This window comes from Zonotrichia leucophrys, chromosome 7 (genome assembly GCF_028769735.1).
Source record: "Zonotrichia leucophrys gambelii isolate GWCS_2022_RI chromosome 7, RI_Zleu_2.0, whole genome shotgun sequence".
Classification (NCBI taxonomy): domain Eukaryota; kingdom Metazoa; phylum Chordata; class Aves; order Passeriformes; family Passerellidae; genus Zonotrichia; species Zonotrichia leucophrys.
In genome coordinates this window covers 17,451,324-17,466,595 of record NC_088177.1, presented here as the reverse complement: position 1 = coordinate 17,466,595, position 15,272 = coordinate 17,451,324, and the positions used below count along the sequence as shown (strand labels likewise).

General features: G+C 40.1%; 1 protein-coding gene across 6 annotated transcripts in view; it reads left to right on the top strand.

Moving 5' to 3' along the window:
* The window catches only part of HECW2 (HECT, C2 and WW domain containing E3 ubiquitin protein ligase 2), a 149,347-nt gene that overhangs the window by 32,058 nt on the left and 102,017 nt on the right, over positions 1–15,272 (top strand). For 3 of the 6 annotated variants that reach the window (XM_064717670.1, XM_064717671.1, XM_064717673.1), the window contains one exon: positions 12,486–12,826. In XM_064717670.1, the coding sequence (XP_064573740.1) occupies positions 12,535–12,826 (292 nt within the window). In that variant the 5' untranslated portion in view covers positions 12,486–12,534. Of the gene's footprint in view, positions 1–6,276; positions 6,298–9,047; positions 9,070–9,694; positions 9,717–12,485; positions 12,827–15,272 lie in introns of those variants that run through there. The other 3 variants (XM_064717674.1, XM_064717675.1, XM_064717672.1) reach the window with 3 other exon arrangements.

The window sequence follows — 15,272 nt, the reverse complement described above, 5'->3', positions numbered from 1 at the left end:
TCAAACAATTAATTTTAAAATACAGATTTCAGAGTAATTTAAGATGGTACTAGGATGAAGTGTGCCATGATTTCTTTGTTTCCATTTGTCACACAGCAATTAGCAACTCTTTACTCAGCTCAATCAAAGCAAGTCCTTTGGTTTAAACACACCAAGGTCACTTTAAAAACATGAAGGCCCAACACAACATGTAAAAATAAAAATAAATTCCCCAACATAAATAAGTGTAGGAAATTTAGGCCTCCAGATGAGATTGTCTGAAGTTCTGTTTATAAATTTGGTGGTATGTGTGCTGGGATTTCTTGACTGTATTTATAAACACTGATTTCAATCTTCTTCCGTTTCCTGGGGCTGTAGCACCTACGCCCTAGGGTGGATGTATATAGAATTGGGGTGTGTTCCTGAATGTGTACACCTCCTCCAGAACTTTATTAAAATCCTTTGTTCATCTGAACAGGACTTGATGTTAAAAACGAATGTTAAAATCCAATCAGAAAGTTTGATGCGTTTGGCTCAGTTTCAGATTTCCTTTCTTGGTGGGGGGAAAGTAATGAGGAGAACACATTTATTCTGAAAATGAAATATTGAGATGAAAAGATAAAGATTTAAGTAGTTACTTCAGGGTTTTTAGGAAGTCTAGTAGCTACATCTGCTGCTGGTTGCTGATTGTTAACCAATGCAGGAGTCTTCTTACTAATGGATTCTTTCTAAAGACACAAATTGCAGATGGGGACTGGGCTGTGAGACCTGTGCCTGTTGGGAGATGGATGGGCAGACTTTGCTGCACATTCCTGCAAGCTTTATGGCAGAGGGTGGAGCTGTTCAGAATCTTGTATGCCAAGATCCCAGAGGCTGGGGATTTTTGTGGATTGATGAATTAGGGCCAGTGATAGCAATGCAAAAATGTGCAGTGAGAATCCTTTCAGCAATGGTCCATTTCTTCACAGGATGAAGATGAATGAAAATTGTACAGCCTGGAGAAATCCTGTGATGCACGGCTCTATTTTTAGCTCTACTTATTAAAAACTCATGCATATTTAATAGTAAAAGTATTAATTCATAATAAGCCTCATCTTTATATAGCCTACTTTGTATTGTTGTCTTTTCATTAATTGTTCATTTAGCTTCTGAAAGATTTCTGGTTCATTTACTGCAGAAACTGAGGAAAACAGCAAATGCAGCAGTAATCCTGCAAGGAGAAGAAATTACAGCACGTGCTCATTGAACTAAATAATGAATTGTAAGGTGTACTTGCAAGGAGAGGGGCACGGCTGGTGATGGCTTTGGTGTCTCTAACTCCTCAGTGCTCTGTGCTCCAGCACAAACAATTTCCTCATCTCAGAAGCACAGACCAGACACAGCCAAGTGTGCCCTGGGATGCATTTGGGAGTGATGAAGGCGTGTTCCAGTTACCCCAGGAGCATCTTTGTTGTCAGAGTGCTGCTCCTTAGGACTCCTAACTGGTTTTCTCCTCTCTTGAGTGTGGTTATGGATTGTAAACTGCAAATCAACAAGCTGTTAAGTAGGGGAAGTTTCTTCAGTCCGTCTCTCTTCCTTTCTAGTTGAGATTTAGTGTATGTCTCTGGCTCTGAGGCTGTTCCCTGGCATAGCCTGTGCCTCCTCGGAGCTCCTAGCTTTGAGGAGAGAGGGAATTTGTATGGCATAGAATATGTCAAAGTGTCCCACTGATGTCTTGCTGCACCTCAAAAAATGCAGGCATCTTCTCCTAATAAACTGTTGGTGTAAATTAAGTAATCTGACTCACACAGCTGTGGAAGAGATTTTATCCAGGGCACAGTAACTACTTACCAATCTGACTTCTTTTTACTGAAATTATAAAGTGCTCTGTTTCTTGAACTATCCAGCTAAAAGGTTTCCTTGAAATTATTTTAGTGTTAAAAAAAAAAAAAAAGTAAACTGGTTGGCACCTAAGAGTTCTGAAATAGTGTTTCAAGCACAAAGTTCTGACGTAAAACATATTTTGGAAGAAAATCTGAAGTAGGACATAAGACTGCAAGCTTCATTCTTTAAAACAAGTTATTAGACTTCAAAATGTTGTATGGTTCTATTTTGTGGTTTGTAAAAGACAAAACTGTTGCTATTAAGCAACAGAACTGGTTTGGTTTAGAGCTGAAGTGTTTTGAATTAAAATTGATTTATCCTGTGTGCAGAGAGGGTGGTATCATCAGCACCTTCATATACAGCCCTGCTGACTTTCTACCTGGATTTATTTAGGTTGAAGATCAACATATGTGTTTAATACAGACAAACAATTTGGGTTTTTTTTTCTTATTCTGGGCTCTCTTTCTGTGGATTATAAGGAAGTGATTTAGAGAAAGTAGAACGGGTGTTTTTGGGAGGAGGAATGTTTAGGGCTTTCAGTCTCTGCAGTTTCTGCAAAGATTGCATTCATAGCTGTTTAATTCTCTGTAATATTTCTGACTTAACACACTGGGCACCTTAAGTTGAACTTGAAAATATATATATGAGAAACATAATATTGGCATGTTTTTGGTAGTGGCACCTCCTCCTTAAGGACATACTTGGAACAGGCAGCAGGCAAAAGCCATTGCTTTTGGGCTGGCATGACCATCATTCTTCTCCTCTTAGTGTCAGGGATGCCTTTGGAAGATGTTTGCTTCGTAGAGTTTCATTCATTCAAAAAGCTCCATTAAACTGCAGACAAGCAGAAATGTTCTCATGTCTTAATTCATCCAAAGAGTCTCCTCAAATCTTTATGGAAGTGCAGGCTTTGTAGGGGGAAGATTATAACTGGGAAAATGATCTAAATTGAAATATCAAAAGGGTAAAAGGGGCAGAAGGATGGAAATTCACATTTGTACAGACAGCATTTAAATTCACTCCAGCAAAATCTGTCAGTTCTTAAAAATAATTGTTTCCTGTTTTCCTCATCTACTGATTGTATCTACAAGTTTATTTATAAGACTTAGGTACACAAAGCTTTGGGTTGGTTTTGTTTTTAATTTTCCTTTGTTCTTTAAGGAGACCAATTGAGTCTTTTTTAAACATCTCCCACGCCCACACTATGATCAGTTTTACCAGGCTGGAACTTGAAAAAATGGAGAGTCAAGGAAATTGCTTTGCCATGGACTGATGGGCACTCTTTTTTATTCTACTTTAGTCTACCTACTTGTTTCAGTTACAGGATTCTCAAATTTGCAGTCAGTTGATGCATGTTTTGCACAAAGAAATGCCTTTTTTCAAGCTGATAATACCCCTTTGTGACAAAACTGAATAAATAGCATCATGAATTGGAGCATGTGCTGCTTTGAGAGAAACAGCATTCCTGTGTTCCCTGGAAATGTGAGAATCTCTGTGTGAGAGATGTACCTGCTCTGTGGTGGTTTGCTATCATTTGTGGGTGAAATCATTTTTATGTGGTAGAAAATTGAGCTCAAACAGGCTTGAAAATGGGACTGACTGTATTGGATTTGGGCTTGTATGGGTGAAACAATGCATGCTCATTCATATTCATTATATGTTCCAAGGATTTCCATCAGCATAGAATGGATTTCCAGTTAAAAACTGAGTTAAAATGAATGCATAGAAATGCTTGTTGCATATCTGAATATAAATACACCAGGTTTTAATAACTGCCAAATAAATGCTTAAATCAGGCTCTGTTAAGTATCACCAAAATACAGTTGTCATTCAGTGATGTGACACTCATTGAGTAGTTTCTGCTTGGGTACTGGTTGCAGAGACTTGGAATGAAACTGCAGAACTACTCTCATAGTAAGCAGTAAATAATTGTACTGCTTCTTCTGTTAAGTGCATTATTTTATAAATGGCTTTTTGAATTGTGGCTTTTTTGGCCTGGCAGATTTCCTTTCTTTTTTCAAAGGAATACATCTTCTCTGTCAAGCTTTTTGGCATTGTACTCTTTCTTCTGGTTCGGTGTTTATTTCTTTCCTGAAAAGGCAAATGCTAAGTTTTTATTTTCTGCAGAAGTTCTGTGTTTTGGTCTTTACTCTCCCTTGTGAAAAAGCCTTGGGAGAAAACTTATAATTGGGTAACTGTGGGCTGTTGCTGCTGATGTTCTGGAAGTCCTAAGGACAGGAGGGATTTCAAGAGAGTTGAATGGGTTACCTGTTTTTGATTTTTTTTTTTTTGGTCATTTATAGGTTCCTGCAGGCTTTCACATATGTAAGTATGAGCATATATTATAGTTTGGTCACAGAATAATTGAATTCGAATTTTCCCATCCTGTGACAAAGGAGGTCTAATAGAGAATAAAATTTGTCTCTAGTATAGACATTTGAAGGGGGCTGTATTTTGGATTGTGTGACCTGGCATCAGAAGTCTAAACTGAGAGCAGCTGCATCAGTACTTGAAGGGAAATTCTTGGAAACAACCGATCAACAGCAACGAGCAGCAGATAGAGCTGTGTCATGGACACTCAAGATCAAATGCAGTGGGGATTCTGGTTTTAAAGTTTCTCTAGAGTACCATTGCATTGTGAATTATCCCAGGCCACAGTTCACAATATGTAGGGTTTAATGGCTACATGGCTGTACCTCAAGTCTCTGCCTCAGCTGTGAGCTCCACTCTGAGGGGTGGTGCTGCAGAAAACATTACTGAAATAAACAAACTTGGGTACAGTAGTTGCCACACCAGGAGGAGATTAAGGAGGGCATATAATATGGAACATGGCCTGTTGGCTATGAAATTGCCCTACAAGCTCCAGTCAGATTTTGTTTCTTATGTGAGTAGTCTGGAGGATAGGAGCCTATCTGGTATTTTTAATTTAAATTTATGTGCAGTTCTTTTATTGCTACTTCACTGAAAGACAGGAATGAATTTTAGGCAATTGACATTCTCCTGTATGTCTGCAGAGCAATGCTAAGATACATCTGCAGGCCAGATGGATCTCACAGCCTGGCAGCTGCAGCTGAAGGGATTAGATGAACCCTCTGTAACCCCTTCCTTACAATTCTAGACAGGCTATCCAGGCTCTCAGTGTTCAGCTCCACAGTTCATGTGCCTGGGTTACCTTGAAATGTTTTAGGGCTTCTTACTTCACCTGAGCCGTGGGGACAATATTGTGGGGACATGGACATTTGTCTTCCTTGACCACAAAGTGCATCAGTAAGTACCCTCCAAAACTGGGATAACTGTAGGGTGCTGGGCTATGCAGATGTGTATGGATTTGGGCAGGTATTTGTGACTTTCATTCTTGGCCGGCATGCTGTACACCAGCGTGCTGTACACCAGTGTGCTGTACACCAGCTTGCTCCATGCTGAAGCTTTTGCCTGGTAATAAATGCAGTAAGTTATGTGGACTTGCCAGAAATATGCACAACTCTTCAGACTTGTGGCCATGATGTCAGGCTTGAGCAGGAACCTCCGCCTGCTGTAAGGAAGTTGCCATTGTTGGGTAGCAGATGGAAGCCCTACTCAAGAAGCTAAGGTCATATGAAAGTGACATTTGTTTCCAGGTAGATACAAGGTAGGACTCACTTTACAAATGAACTGTACAGAAATCTATTAAAATAGATACTTTCTTACATACTGAATGAATTGGGCCATTCTCTGGCCAAATAATGAATGGACTGTTTTCTTAAAGTGTATGTTTATGCTGAACTATATGTTTTTTTCCCTTAGGGTAGATTTTCAGCCAGTCTAAATTATATGGTGGTTTTGTAATCTGAGCTGATGTTTAACATCTGAGCTGAGTCACCAGGTTTGAGTCCAAAGCAGACTGGAGATGCATGCACACGTTCTTGCCTTTTTTCCTCCCTCTCCTGAACAGCAACATCCTTGTCAAATTACAGTGCAGTAATTTTTAGCTTTACTTTAAGACATGAGTCCAGTTTCCAGAAGTTTCTGGTTGTGATTTCCCAGCAGCGAGTTCAGAGGATGAACTAGCAGACTGAAGGCAGAGTTTTCTCAGCACAGTTTACTCCCCTCATGGCTCAGAGCAGGGCAACAAGGCAAAAGGACATCCCAACAAAATTCTGTCCCCTTTTGCTCAGTCTGGAGTAACTGCAGTTTCCTCCACAGATCAAGAGAGAGTGGTTTTGGTCCTCTGAACGATTTTTTGGAGGAGCTCTGCCTCTTCCCCTAAGGAGGCCAGCTCCCTGGCACAGCCAGCAGAGTGTCAGGCACGTCATTCAGTCTGGCACTCCTGTGGGGATCCTTTGAATGGAAAAGTCAAAACATCTCTCTTGGGAGAAGATCTTCAAAGTGCTGTGTCTTTCAAGATGCTTAAGTTGACCTTCTTGGCAATTTTCTCGCTTAAAAAGGAAATCTGGTTGAAAGATCATGCATATAGAGGTTTGTTTCTGGAACTGGGAAATTTATTAAGTTCTTTCATCATCATTGCTTCAGGCTAAGCTGCTTCTAAGAGTATCCAGTAATTGTCCTATTATGAAAGTCTGGGGGGCTTTGTTGAAGGAGGAAGTAAGCAGATCAGCAGAAAAATATTTTTCCTGAATTTTACTTGTCTCTATGCTTCTGGAAAGAACAATTTATATTTCAAGACAGTTACTATATAATTAATTTAAAGCTGAATTAAAGCAACTTTTAATTTTATTCCATTAAAAAAGAGAGCTATTAAAGAACATTTAGTATTTCAGCTGTATGTAAGTCCTGTGTCAGCTGTGACAGTAGCTTCCAATAATTTTTAATATCTTTCAAGAGCTCCCCATATAAAAGTAATATCCAGAACTGGCTGTTCAGGGAAAAACAGTGAATACAAATTTACTGTCAAATGTGTAAAATAGAAGAAACTGAGGGGAAAAAACAGAGACTTCTTTCCTTTTTAATGTTTCTGATATATCTTGAGTCTCCTTGTAATTAAAAAGAAAAATGGTGTCAGAAGTGTAATGATTTGATTTTTCCAGTTGATGACATCTCTCTTTTGATTTTTATCAGATCACAAACTCTCTAGGTTTTCAGTGATCACTTCTTGCCCTGGGTTTGTTTGTATCATCTACCTGCATAAATAATTATTTAAAACATGCAGACCTATTGAGCACTCAGGCATTCCAGGTAGCAATATTGAACTGTTAGGACTGTATTTTAGCTGATGGATCTCATTACTTTCTGCCTGCTGTTGATGCTCAGAACTGTGCAGTTATGTAATATGATGGCAGTTGTATTTTTGAAATACTGAATTTCATGATCTGGAATAAAATTAAATTTCTACTATATGATACAAGCTTATTAATTAATGAACTAAATAATCTCTAAGACTTAGGATATAGTCATGGTCATGTAAGTGAAAAAGCTTTATTACCCTCTCTTTGTTAATCAGTGGAGAAAAATAGAGATCCTGAAGAACTGATTTTTCTTGGCTCTTGAATACTGTGACAGCTTTTATATTCATCTTTATCTTGGTGATAGAATGGGAGGCATCCAAATGTGTTAGCTTAACTTAGATCTGACAGAATGTTAGCTAATGGAGAAAAATCCTGCTAATCAGTCAAATACCTTCTGAGAGAAATTCAGTTATGTGGAATGCAGAAAACTTGATGAGTAGAAATGCTTGGAAATATTCCAGCAGGAATAACAAGAACATGATATCTGGGCAGAAGGATGAAGCTTTTCTCTCATTTTTGTCAGCAGTGAAAAGGATGCCTCATGCCAGCTTTATCTGATTTTATTATTTTGTTGTATTTTTATTTTATTTTACTTTTTATTTTTCATAGACCAAATCAGCTTTCTGAAATAGTAGAATACAGGCCTGAAAGGAAGCTATTGAGTTAAAGAGCTATCCAGTTAATCGCTTTGTCTCAGGCCAGATCAGCTCCCGATGATCATGCTGAGTAAGTAGCTGCTGAGTTTCGCCGGGAAGGCCCATCTGTCCTGCTGGCAGAGGTGCACAGCAGCTCTGGAGGAGAGAAAAGCTCTTCAGTGCTGAAGCAGGGTGAGTGCAGAGTGGTGGAGCGTACGAGTGAGTCATGGGCAGCCATCACCCAGCTGCACAGGCAGGTTTTGCAGCCGACAGTGAGTTCTGACTATTCTGCTTTTGCCAGAGTTCCTAGCAGCTTTGAAGCCACTATAGGGACTGGAGTTCTACCTTATCCCAGAAAATGTGCTATTTTTGAGTTCTGTGCAGAGAATGATCTCCAAATTCTAAATTTATTCAAGAAGCATTTTGTCAGCCACTTTTAGCTCAGACAGATGGTCAGTTTGAACCTTATATTGTAGCATTTATAAATCTTTGTACTGAACAAAGCAGTGTCACGCAGTGTGTAATTGGAAAACCAGCATGTTTTCTGTTCTTTGTATTCTTAATGTGTTCTTCAGCCTGTATAATTATGGGGATTGGTTATCTCAGCATGGGAGAGGCATTTGAGAGATACACACCAAGCATGATCTGAATGTGTCCAAAGGAGAGCAAGGGAGCTGCTGAAGGTCCAGAGGAGGGATTGAGGGAGCTGGGGGTGTTTAGCTTGGAGTAAAAGAGGCTTGAGGGGAACCTTATGGCTCTCCACAATTTTCTGGAAGTTGGGTGTCAGTCTGTTCTCCCAGGTAACAGGCAAAAGGACCAGAGGAAATGGCCTCAAGCTGCCCCTGGGGAGGTTTACATTGAATATTCTGGAAACTTTGTTCAGCAAAGGAGCTGTCAGACGTTGACAGTGGTGAACCTGTGTTAGGTTAATGGTTGGGCTGGATGCTGGTAAAGGTCTTTTTCAGCCTAAGTGATTCAGTGATCCCGTGAAAGGGGACATTTGGGTGTCACAGAGCAGCGGAGCCGCCGTGTGAGGGGCGCAGCCCAGGGCAGGGAGGCTCTGCCGGCAGCGGCGCCGGGACCCAAGGGCACAGCGGCGGGTCAATGAGCGCGGCCCCGGCGGCGCCCTGAGCCCCGCGCGGAGCAGGGGCCGGGGTTAGCCCTGCTCGGGGTTAGCCCTGCTCGGGGCCGGGCCAGCCCTGCCCGCGGCCAGCCCTGCGGAGCTGCTTTGCTCTAAGTGCTGTGGGAAGAGGCTGGGAACAGCACCCGTCAGCCACATCAAAGAGCGCTGCATAAACAAGAAATGAATCACTGCTAGGAGTAAGATAAACAGGGCAGCATGTGAACCCAGGCTTGTTATGCATGGTGGGGTAGGATTTATTTATTTTTTTCTTTTTATTCCTGTGCTGGAACTCTTGGACTTCCATTCATGGATTTTTTTAAACTGTTGAGTATTTGACTGTGTGAAATGGGCTGACATTTTTTTTCAATCTCCTTTAGTGAAGAACGTCGGGCAAGAGGATTTTTCCTATCTGTATGTTGGGCATTAAGTGGAACTATTTCCCAGTTCAAGTCCCTCTATGATTAGTAATTGGGGAGTATATTTAGATAGAAATAATCCTGAACTTGGGCCACTTAGAGATTAAGAGGAAATCAGTTCTAGTTCTCTCTAAGCTTCTTGTCAAGTACTGAAGAAAATGCTGTGATATGGATAAGCAGCTTTGATACAGGTTTCACTTTTCTACTGAAACAGTTCGCTAAACTTAGTATCTGCTGGTTTCCTGAATGCCTGTATTTTCCTATGCTTTTAATTCAGGTTGAACATTTCAGTTTGCCTTCATGAAACAATATGCCTGACCAGCTTGGTGTGATACTGACATCACTGCTCTGATTGTATTCAGCCTGGTGAGCTGAACCTTCATGGCAAGGCAGGTGCACACAGTTAATCCTGGGCATCGTCTTTACAACGTAGTCTGGGTGCAAATGCTGTGTCAGTGGTGCTTAGCAGGAACTGAAGGTGGGAGGATAATTCTTATTTTCAGTCTACAGTAGGATCTATGTGTTAATGTTCTGTTAGTTATTAATGACAGACATCAGGAGTTGTTAACCCAATGAACTAATTTCTTTTGTAGGCAGCAAGGCACTGTGTAAGGTTTTAATCTCTTTTCTCAGTTGGAAATAATTGAGGTAGTGGCTCTTTTTGCTTTTCTGTCACTTCTTATGGATTGGGTTTTATGGCAATTATTTTTTCCCCTTTTACATATGAGTGTTATATTTCTCTCTTTAAAAAGATTCTTAATTAATGTCACTGTGACATGCTACATAGGAGAATATTATCTGGCATGAGGACTCCTTTGAGAGCCCCTTTACAACCGCTTTTAATGATTTAGAAGATGCTGTAAAAACTTACGAGTCCTGAATTGTTGGGGGGTTTGATTTTTTTTTACATGCAATAGCAGCTCATTTACATGTGAGTTTTAACTTGTTGGTAGCAAATTGATTTCAGTGGCTTTATGTGGTTTGTTTGGATCACACTTGGAATTATGAATGGGATCAAACGAGTTAGCCAGCGTTTATATTTGTGGTTTACTTTACTTTCAGAAACTAATGTGTTTCACCAGAGTGATAGCCATTGGGACTTAGGAAAATGGACTGTTGCAAAGGAGTTAAAATGGACTGTTGCAAAGGAGTCTGTTTTTCTCAGGCTATTTTCATCTCTCAAACTGTGGCATAATCCTGGCTAGTACAAGTTAATTCTCACGTGTCCTTAACCATAGATGAGTTTGTCCATCTGCTACATATAAATTTTCAATATGTTCCAGCAAATGCCAGTTCTGCCCTAGGTACAGTGTAAGACTCTGCAGCTGAAGGAAATTTCTTCATCCCTCCTATTAAAACTTTGTCTCTAACCTGTAGTCTGCCTTCACAACCCTTATTTTGCAGTGATTTTACTGCCATAAAACCATTGCATACAGTAGTTCAAAGACATCAGATCTGTGGCTGTGGGACAGGAGACAAACATAATAACTCTCTGTCTGTTAGTGCTGCCTGATGTGGTGCTGAGGGCCGTGGTTCCCAGGCAGGGCTGCTTGCTGTGGTGGGCAGCCTCAGAGCAAAAATTGGGACCTCCTGACTCAGGGATAGAACTCTGTCAGTGTGGTATTGAACACTTAAATGTAGTGTGTGCTGTCACATCACAGGCTGGTCCCTGTGTGTTTCACATTATGGCTTGTAGGGAAGGTGGTGGCTGTTTCTTACCAACCTTTCTGGTCTCAAAGCACTCTGGATTTTCAGATCTAGTGAATAAAACTTTGCATAGAGAAATGAGATACTAACTTGCCTGATTCTCATTTAAAATGGCCTTTTTAACCAAAGTTTCCCTTTTCTCTCTGACCCTTATGTCAGGGGCAGAGTGTACAGGAGGAACATGGCAGAGAGGAAATAGTGAGCCCTGCTGACATCCAGCACCAGAAATAAGATGTGAATGCAGCCAAAATATTCTTCATGTCAGGAAAGACTGTGTCATGTACTTTGGGAAGTAAATGTGGTTGTCTCTATGTCACTTCTGTATATGTAGAATTATTGAACTGAGTTTTTGTTTCCTTCCTTCTCTGCATTATTTGATGCTGAATCATATACAGTGTATGATATACTGCACACAACTGGAAAAATTGAACTTTATTTCCCCCTCTTTGTTAGTTCTTAGTGTTTCAAAACATCTCCCATTTAAGAAAAGCTGAAAAACAGCAGAAAATTTTTTGTATTCTTGAAGAGTTCATACACTAAAACATTATTGAAAAGAAAATTGAAGATGAGTTATGATTTATTGCAAGTTGTGAGTAATGTGAGGGCTTCTTTTCAAATGACAGGAATTTAGATGTAGTAATATAGACAGTAATGGATAATGGATAACAAGTTCTGATTCTGAATGTATTGTGTGGTGATATTGGCGTGGCCCTTTCAGGGAAGACACTTCAGGGAAGTGTTTGCTCAGGGCTGGAGGAAAGCAGTCAATGACAGCCCCTTTGCTGAAGAAATTGCCTTGAATTTCTAAGGCCTCTGTTCTGTAATGGATGGTGAAGGACAACAAAAATTTGACTGCACAGATGAATGGACTAATTTGATATGTATCTTTAATCTAAAGTACCTCAGTAAATGGTTTGACATGTTTTTGTGTGGTATAGAGGATCTCAGAAGCGATACTTTGTACCTTATAAGATGAAATCCTTACAAGATTATTTTATAGTAGCATAAATATGGGTTACAATATTTCTGCTGAAATGTGTCCAACCTTACATCCAATCTTCTACAATTAACTCATGCTGATCACACAGTGATTGAGAGTATTGTTGAAACTACCATAAACATCATGTACTGCTGGGATTTTTATGGTACAGGGCAAGTTCATTATATCTTTGCTCTTAAGGCTACTTCACTCTCAAGTCCACACTTACATTAGCTTTGTTACTGAGGCTGTTCTTCATAGATTGTCTTGGGCGATTCGCTTTCTGCTATTTTCTGGTTTATAAATGTTATTTCATGGTGTATGGCTAACTCTGAATTTTGTTGTAAGTGAATCATGCGTGTTTTTTAATGTACAGGTAAATAGGTACTGTTCTTTGCAGAACGAAGTTCTTTGCAGTGGTAGAGCAATGAAAAAAAGATTTTACTTGCTCTGTTTCAGGCTTCTGTGGGAACATTTTTGCACTAATACTTCTCCATTTAATAACTGACTGAGTCACCTCCTGTCTCACCTAAAACTGTCTTTTTTCCTTCATTGTTCCAGATCTCTGAACAACAACTTTTTTACGTGAGTTGACAGACGTGGGGAGGAGATGGCCAGCTCAGCGCGAGAGCACCTGCTGTTCGTGCGCCGCCGCAACCCGCAGCTCCGCTACACGCTGAGCCCCGAGAACCTGCAGAGCTTGGCCTCGCAGGGCACCATGCCTGAGAACATGAACTTGCAGCGGGCCAACAGTGACACTGACTTAGTGACCTCGGATAGCAGGTCTAGTTTGACAGCCAGCATGTATGAGTACACCTTGGGACAGTCTCAGAACCTCATCATTTTCTGGGATATTAAGGAAGAAGTAGATCCAACTGACTGGATAGGACTTTATCACATAGGTAAGTCAGAATTGTGCTGTCATATTTCTGTGTGTTTCTTGCTGTTTTGCCTCTTCATCTTTTCTGATATGTGTTCTGGCATGCTACAGAATTAATCTACAGATAAAGTTGAGGTACAACTGCAGAAAGTTGCCTTGAGTTCCTCTCTGCTATTCTCCATGCAGTGAGCTATGTAAAAATGTGATTCTGATTAATGTAGATCTGATTCCACAATGACCTGCTAGAAGATGAAATGTGTTATTCCTAAACACTAAATACACATACAGTTTCCTGTTTCCACCTTGGCTGGTGGCTGGCGTACAGACTGGAAAATTTGAAGTATCATATTCATCATGTAACTTGATGTGCTTACAGTCCAATGTTTATACATTATCTTGGACAAGTAACCTCTTACTGTTTGTGAAAAGCAACATTATCATTTGTATAAGCCTTTGATTTTGTAGAACTAAAATAGCATCAGTTCTGAAGGAGTGAAAATTTCTGTTTATGAGGAATATTTGTAGAAGGAAATCCTTTCCAGAGATTCTTCTGTGTGGGTTTCTTTGTGCTGTTCAGGCTATTTCATAGGAGGAGCTGGAATGAGCTCTAGGCTGCCATGCAAGGGCCTGGGGGTTGTGTGTGCATTAGCAAATAATGTCACTCCAAAGGGGTGGATCAGTAGGTCAGTTGGTACTGAGAGCACCAGTAATCTGTTTGGGTTGTGATTTTCCTCTGTGTTGTGTTTAATCAAGGATGCAAACATGCCTGCTGCATGTGTGGTTTGGAACTGGCCAAAGGACAGCCTTTATGTCCCTGCTAGGGAGGGAGCACAGCCATGGAGCAGCACATGGAATCACTTCTCAGGAATCACTTCACATGCACTGAACTTAACCAGTGCTCACTAAGTGGGACTGATGGGTTCATTAATTCCAAGACTGTGCTGCTTCTCTGGACCTAATGACTCACGTAGAGAGAATGGTCAATTTAAACTGCCAGAAGCAGCTATAGCAGAAACTTATGGAGGCAGTTCTGACCACTGAAGTGGTATCTGGCTGGGACTAAGTGTAGTGCAATGAAACTGGCCTCAGCAGGATTTTTGACAAATACTTGCTGTGCCTTCTTTTCTCAAGATGTTCCATCTCTGCATCACTTAATGTTACATTCTGTGTAGATGCTGTTTCTAGTTATCTTTTTTTTAGTCTGATATTTTTTCCCAACATTATTGTAGTTCCACAAAGTGGGCATTATTAACTGGTACTGTTCCAGTGCATACCTGGTTATAAAAGTTGGATTGGAGTTGCTGCATAAGCTGCAATCTCTCCTGGAACAAACTGTGGATATGCACTAATTTTTAAGCCACGTAAATAAAGTGTCTCCATAATAAACAGGAGTGAATCTTCCCAACAGCATTAGCAGCTGAAGTGTGATCTGTGCTGTAAAATGCACAGACTGCTAAATGAGCTGAAACAGTCTAATTTAAATACATTGAGAACTTCATCTGCATAAAGAAAGGTATGACAGTCTTTTTGTTGTTTTTTTATGGTTCACAACACTTCAGGATTGATATTCAATAAGCTAAAATGAAGCAACTGTGTAAAATTACTATTGGTTCTTACTCTATGCTGAAAGTAATTTTTATCTTATTTTCATGATTAAAAATATTTCTACATTCAGTCTGTTGAGTTCCTAAAGTACAAAAAAATATTAAGTTAGCACAGGGTAAGAAACCTATGAGGAACACCCAAATTTATGCCTTCTTGGGCCTAAACCCCCCATTATACAACCATGTAATACCAGAGTATGTGAATGCTGCTTTGTTAAATGGTGGAAGGTCCAGAAGCTTTTGTCTCCATTGCCACTTGAAATCCGTGGATGGTGATGTGAGTTTTGATGGCGGTTTCATCATTCTGAATGATAAAATTGCACATTTTTTAACAACAGAGGTAAGGACATACTCAGTCTGGTAAGCATGCCTGTCTATCTTTGATGTAAATTTTTTTATCAACTCTTTCAAGTGTTAAAAAAACCTTTTAATTTGCATAACTTTTATAGCTGCAGTTAAGGTAAGTTAAATTCTACAGGTATAATCCAGGATTTTCCATCCTTTATGGTAATAGCTGTGAAGCACCTCCAGTTTCCACTTATTCCTTTGTAGGTTGAGGACATTCTTATTTTCTCAGGAGAGGCATTCTAGTTGGTGAATATTTTTAAGAATAAAAGCTCTGTTCTCAAACATGTTATTAACATTTATTGTAATTGCTTGAGGTTCTCCATTCTGGTCTTTGTTTAAAATGAAAATTATTTCATTTAAGTCTCCCCTTGGGCACAGGCTCCTGAAGGCACTGGGAACTGTGTATGGCACTAACACCAGGCAGCACTGGGGCTCTGCCAGCTTGCTGCTGTACCTCCAGTATTCCCCCATGTCTTCTAGTAAAGCACTATTTTTTGAGGAGCCAGGAGCAGAAAA